Here is a 6,830-nt window from a genome sequence, read left to right on the forward strand (position 1 = left end):
AACACATGGAGGTTAAGGACCATCCTGCTACAAGATGAAAGGGTCAACCAGGAAATTAAGGAATAATTTAAAAGATTCATGGAAACTAATGAGAATGAAGATACAACCATTCTAAATCTTTGGGATACAGCAAAAGCAGTCCTGAGGGGGAAATACATCACAATACAAGCAACCATTCAAAAACTGGAAAGAGCTCAAATACAAAAGCTAACCTTACACCTTAAGAAGCTAGAGAAAAAACAGCAAATAGATCCTACACCCAGCAGAAGAAGAGAGTTAATAAAGATTCGAGCAGAACTCAACACAATCGAGACCAGAACTGTGGTACAGATCAACAAAACCAGGAGTTTGTTCTTTGAAAGAATTAATAAGATAGATAAACCATTAGCCAGCCTTATTAAAAAGAAGAGAGAGAAGACTCAAATTAATAAAATCATGAATGAGAAAGGAGAGATCACTACCAACACCAAGGAAATACAAATGATTTTAAAAACATATTATGAACAGCTATATGTCAATAAATTAGGCAATCTAGAAGAAATGGACGCATTTCTGGAAAGCCACAAACTACCACAACTGGAACATGAAGAAATAGAAAACCTCAACAGGCCAATAACCAGGGAAGAAGTTGAAGCAGTCACCAAAAACCTCCCAAGACACAAAAGTCCAGGGCCAGATGGCTTCCCAGGGGAATGCTATCAAGCGTTTAAAGAAGAAACCATAACTATTCTACTAAAGCTGTTTGTAAAGATAGAAAGAGATGGAGTGCTTCCAAATTTGTTCTATGAGGCCAACATCACCTTAATTGCAAAACCAGATAAAGACCCCACCAAAAAGGAGAATTACAGACCAGTATCCTTGATGAACATGGATGCAAAAAATCTCAACAAGATACTAGTTAATAGGATTCAACAATACATTAAGAAGATTATTCACCCTGACCAAGTGGGAATTATCCCCGGGATGCAAGGCTTGTTCAACACTTGTAAAGAAATCAATGTGATTGATTATATCCGCAAAAGAAAAAACAGGAACCATAGTATCCTCTCAATTGATGGAGAGAAAGTATTTGACAAAATGCAGCATCCATTCCTGATCAAAACTCTTGAGAGTGTAGGGATAGAGGCAACATTCCTCAGCATCTTAAAAGCCATCTACAAAAAGCCCACAGCAAATATATTCTCAGTGGGGAAGCACTGGGATCCTTTCCCCTAAGATCAGGAACATGACAGGGATGTCCACTTTCACTACTGCTATTAAACATATTATTAGAAGTCCTAGCCTCAGCAATCAGTCAACAAAAGGAAATAAAGGCATTTAAATTGGCAAAGAAGAAGCCAAATTCTCCCTCTTCACACTTAACATGGTACTGTACATAGAAAACCCAAAAGACTCCACCCCAATATTGCTAGAACTCATACAGCAATTTGGCAGCGTGGCAGGATACAAAATCAATGCCCAGAAGTCAGTGGCATTTCTGTACACTAACAATGAGACTGAAGAAAGAGAAATTAAGGAGTCAATCCCATTTACAATTCCACCCAAAAGCATAAGATACCTAGAAATAAACCTAACCAAAGACGTAAAGGATCTATACTCTAAAAACTACAGAACACTTCCGAAAGAAATTGAGGAAGACACAAAGAGATGGAAAAATATTCCATGCTCATGGATTGGTAGAATTAATATTGTGAAAATGTCACTGTTACCCAGGGCAATTTACACATTTAATGCAGTTCCTATCAAAATACCAAGGACTTTCTTCAGAGAGTTGGAACAAATCATCTTGCGATTTGTGTGAAATCGGGCAGCCCCATTGGCGCAGTGGTTTAGCGATGCCTGCAGCCCAGGGTGTGATCCTGGAGATCCTGATTCTAGTCCAACGTCGGGCTCTCTGTGTGATGCCTGCTTCTCCCTCTGCCTGTGTCTCTGTCTCTATCTCTCTCTGTCTGTATGAATAAATAAATAAAAAATCTTAAAAAAAAGATCTGTGTGGAATCAGAAAGGACCCCAAATAGCCAGGGGAATATTACCAATAAAACTATACCTGAGGGCATCACAATGCCAGATTTCAGGAGGTACTGCAAAGCTGTGGTCATCAAGACAGTGTGGTACTGGCACAAAAACAGACACATGGATCAATGGAACAGAATAGAGAATCCAGAAGAGGACCCTCAACTTGATGGTCAACTAATACTCGACAACGGAGGAAAGACTATCCACTGGATAAAAGGCAGTCTCCTCAATAAATGGTGCTGGGAAAATTGGACATCCACATGCAGAAGAATGAAACTAGACCACTCTCTTACACCATATACAAAGATAAACTCAAAATGGATGAAAGATCTAAATGTGAGACAGGATTCCATCAATGTCCTGGAGAACACAGGCAACACTGCTTTTGAAGTTGGCCACAGCAACTTCCTGCAAGATACATCCATGAAGGCAAGAGAAACAAAATAAAAAATGAATTATTGGGACTTCGTCAAGATAAAAAGCTTTGGCACAGCAAAAGAAAGACTTAACAAAACTAAAAGGCAACCTACAGAATGGGAGAATAGATTTGCAAATGACGTATCAGATAAAGGGCTAGTGTCCAAGATCCATAAAGAGCTTATGAAACTGAACCACAAAGAAACAAACAATCCAATCATGAAGTGGGCAAAAGACATGAACAGAAATCTCACAGAGGAAGACATATACATGGCTAACAAGCACATGACAAAATGCCCCGCATCACTTGCCATCAGGGAAATACAAATCAAAACCATAATGAGATACCAACTCACACTAGTGATAATGGGGAACATTAACAAGACTGGAATAATGAATGTTAGAGAGGATGTGGAGAAAGGGGAACCCTCCTGCACTGTTGGTGGGAATGTGAACTGGTGCAGCCACTCTGGAAAATTGTGTGGAGGTTCTCAGTGTTAAAAATAGAACTGCCCTTTGACCCAGCAATTGCACAGCTGGGGATTGACTCCAAAGATACAGATGTAGTGAAATGCCAGGCCACCTGTACCCCAATGTTTCTATCAGCAATGTCCACAATAGCCAAACTGTGGAAGGAGCCTCCGTGTCCATCGAAAGATGAATGGATAAAGAAGATGTGGTCTATGTATACAATGGAATTTACTCAGCCATTAGAAATGACAAATACCCACCATTTGCTTCGACGTGAATGGAACTGGACGGTATTAAGCTGAGTGAAATAAGTCAATCAGAGAAGGACAAACACATTATGGTCTCATTCATTTGAAGAATATGAAAATTAGTGAAAGGGAATAAAGGGGAAGGTGAGAAAATGAGTTAAAATATCAGTGATGGTGACAAAACATGAGAGACACCTAACTCTGGGAAAGGAACAAGTGTTAGTGGAAAGGGAAGTGGGCGGGGAGTTTTGAGGTGACAGGGTGACAGGCACTGAGGGGGGCACTTCGTGGGATGAGCACTGGGTGTTATGGTATATGTTGACAAATTGAACTCCAATAAAAAAGATTAAAAATCATTATCTTCAGCTACCCCTTTATTTTTATCCATCCACAGCCAATTGAATATGTCCCTTAATTTCTTTTAGCTTGTTAATCCAACTTAGGAATCAAGCTTTGCATAGTTCACATTAAAGATTCCCACAGATCTTTCTTTCTCTTTTTATTTTAAAAAACATTTTCTGTATCTGCTGATTTCCAGTGGACAAACTGAAGAGGATTGGCGGAATTAAGATTCATTACCCCTTACGTAATTTTTATTACAGGAAAAGATTCATTAATTCCTTACCCGACACAAGGACTACTGATCCATTTGGTCCTGTTTTTTAGTCTTATACATCAGCTTGGGACAGCCCTCCCAAATATCACAGGGATTCCTTGCCTGTTCTCTATATACCTTGCTCCCTCACCTTATTCCTTCCTGAAATCAGAAGGGATTAGGAAAGTTAAAAGTTTTGTCTGAATCGGTGGTAGTAAAAGCCTGCCTGCAACCTGAATTGTATGATTCCTGGTACAGCATATGTCTTCCTAGATCATCATATAAACAGAAAATTATGAGGGAAGAAGGAGGTTGGGGGAATAAGGCACTAAACTGAAAGGCAAAAATTGGGCACTTAAAATTATTTTTTATTCATTGGCTAAATTTGTAAGTTTTTTGTGATGGAACTTGGAAATTTTGTGCCTAGAAAAATAATTATGGTGAATAACTTGGATAGGAGAATAGAATGCAAGTATGAGCTCTCACTTATATTTTATCTGTCCCATTTATCTTTTTAAGCCTGCTAAGCAGACATTCCAAATATGGGAACAAATGCACAAACACATACACAGAGACACACAGATAAGAATATGAAATTCTATTTAGAGAAAGGTTGGGGTTTTGTAAAAAGAACTTGTACAATTTTTAAGCAAATGATATTAAAGGAAAATTTTAGCCTACATTTATATCTCCCTGAAGAGTGGGAGAGAGGGAATAATGAGTTTTATCCAATAGAGTGATTGTAGGGACATTATTGTAGATATAGATAATCATCACTGAAGTTCCTGGGAATTGTGGGACTCAGATCATGACATATCAGTGCAAGAGGGGTAGTTGAGTGCTTATATGGTAGTAGATTGATACCGTCTAAATTTATTGGTTCTGTAAGTAATAACAAATGTGTTTTTATAAGTATTTACTGGATATTTATTCCCATGTATTTCTGGGAATAGATTGAGCTAATTATATCTGGGAATATATATATATATATATATATATATATATATATATATATATATATATCAGTAGTGAGCACTAGGTATAACAGAATGGAGTTGTGATATATGTAAATCTATGAACAATATACAATTAGGGAAAAAATGGAGATCAGCAATTCTTTTATAATTTGTCATTCTGTCCTCACTAGTCTTTTAATTCTTTGAGATAGATGCAACTCTTTTGATCATGTCCTTGAAAGCTTGTACCACTTGCTTGTTCCTCAGAGTATAAATAAAAGGGTTCATCACTGGGGCAACTGAGGTGGTAAGCACTGACACCACCTTATTAATAGCAACCCCTTCTTTTGCATGAGGTTTGATATAGATAAAGATGCAGCTTCCATAAGTAATAGAAACCACAATTATATGGGAAGAACAAGTAGAAAAAGCCTTTTTCCTTTGCTGGACAGAAGGAAATCTGAGAATGGTCCTGATGATGTATGTGTAGGACAAAATTACACACACCAAGGTGAAAATGAGTGTCAACACAGCCAGGACCAAGACAAATCGCTCGATAAACTCTGTGTCTGAGCAGGTAATCTTCAGGATGGGAGCAGCATCACAGCCAAAGTGATCTATGACATTGGAGTCACAAAACTCAAGCTTGAAGCCCATGATATAGGGTGGGAGGACGATGAGCAGAGCTAACATATAACATCCAATAAGAAAGTTGATGCAGACCCTGTTGTTCATGATGGTCATGTAATGCAGGGGTTTGCAGATGGCCACATAGCGGTCATAGGACATGGCTGTGAGGAGGAAAAATTCAGTCACACCCAATATGACAACAAAAAATAATTGAGTGGCACATGCATTGTAGGTAACGGTATTGTCCCCAGATGCCATTGTGTAGAGGAATCTAGGAATGCAGACAGTGGTAAAGAACACTTCCAAGATGGAGAAATTCCGGAGGAAAAAATACATGGGTGTTTTAAGGTGGGAATCCACCAACGTGAGGCTGATAATGGTCAGATTCCCTACAACACTCAACAAGTAGGTTAGAAATAGAAAAATAAAAAGCAGAATCTGTAGATGTGGGTCATTTGTTAATCCCACCAAGATGAATGTTGTTATTGCTGTATAATTTTTCATCACCGATTCCTGACTATGGTCTTGTCTGTGTGTAAAAATAAGAGAGACATTAGGTCAGAGAGACTGTCAGCACAAGTTAGCAGTGGGTTGAGGTGAAGATGTTAGATAAGCCAAGATTTTATTTTGTTACCTGTTAATGAATGTTATTGCTGTGGTAGTTGATTGATAAACACTTCTACTGGACTTTCATGGTTGAGCATTATACTGGATACCAGCCAGAAGGCTCTTATTAAAGATTTTTAATATTGTGATGTAGTATTAAGACAATAGTAAAAGGATTCTTTGACAACCCCAGAAATGAGGTTATTTTACGTTATCTATGTTAATGAACAGAAAAGCCCTATCATAAAAATATTCATGGTTTGTAATTTCATGACAATAACTCAAGTTTTGCTTGTCATTTTGGTTGCATGTGAAGCGAACAGGGCTGCCAATAGTTAAGGTTGTGAAGTTAAATTTTTTGTCCTCTTAGTCTCTGCTTGCTACTCACTGTGATAATCCACATTCTCCTCTAAAGTACTTCATGCCCTTCTGCTTTCTTCTCTTCATACATTACACAAAAACACTCTTGCAAGTCCATTCTAAAGACAGAACCAGAGTGATCTTTTAAAACCATGCATGAGGGGCACCTGAGTGGCTCAGTAAGTAAAGTACGACTCTTGATCTTGAGACTGTGAGTTCAAATTCTACATTGTAGAGCTTACTTAAAAAAAAAACCCAAACAAACAAACCAGGAATTAGATCCATTTCTGTGTTTAAAGCCACTGAATAGGATTTCATTTCCTGTGGAATAAAATTTAACCCCCTTAGTCTGTTTTATATGGTTCTTTATGATTTCATGGCTGTGTAATTCTAATTCATCTCTTGCTTATCCCACTGTATTGGTCTTCAGTTCCTTGAAGATGTCAAGTTTTTCCCACTCCAGGGCTTTTGCAATGCATTTTATTTGCTTACATTCTTGCATAGCTGAATCTTATTTTTCAGGTGCCAACT

At 38.1% G+C, this 6,830-nt stretch overlaps 1 protein-coding gene across 1 annotated transcript; it reads right to left on the minus strand.

Annotated features, from left to right (window-relative positions):
- Positions 1–4,898: 4,898 nt before the first annotated feature.
- On the minus strand, positions 4,899–5,837 carry LOC112919635 (olfactory receptor 6C2-like). The gene has a single exon (XM_025998076.2). It carries the CDS (start codon positions 5,835–5,837, stop codon positions 4,899–4,901), a length of 939 nt encoding a protein of 312 aa, XP_025853861.1.
- Positions 5,838–6,830: the final 993 nt, after the last annotated feature.

This window comes from Vulpes vulpes, chromosome 14 (genome assembly GCF_048418805.1).
Source record: "Vulpes vulpes isolate BD-2025 chromosome 14, VulVul3, whole genome shotgun sequence".
In the NCBI taxonomy this organism is placed as follows: Eukaryota; Metazoa; Chordata; class Mammalia; order Carnivora; family Canidae; genus Vulpes; species Vulpes vulpes.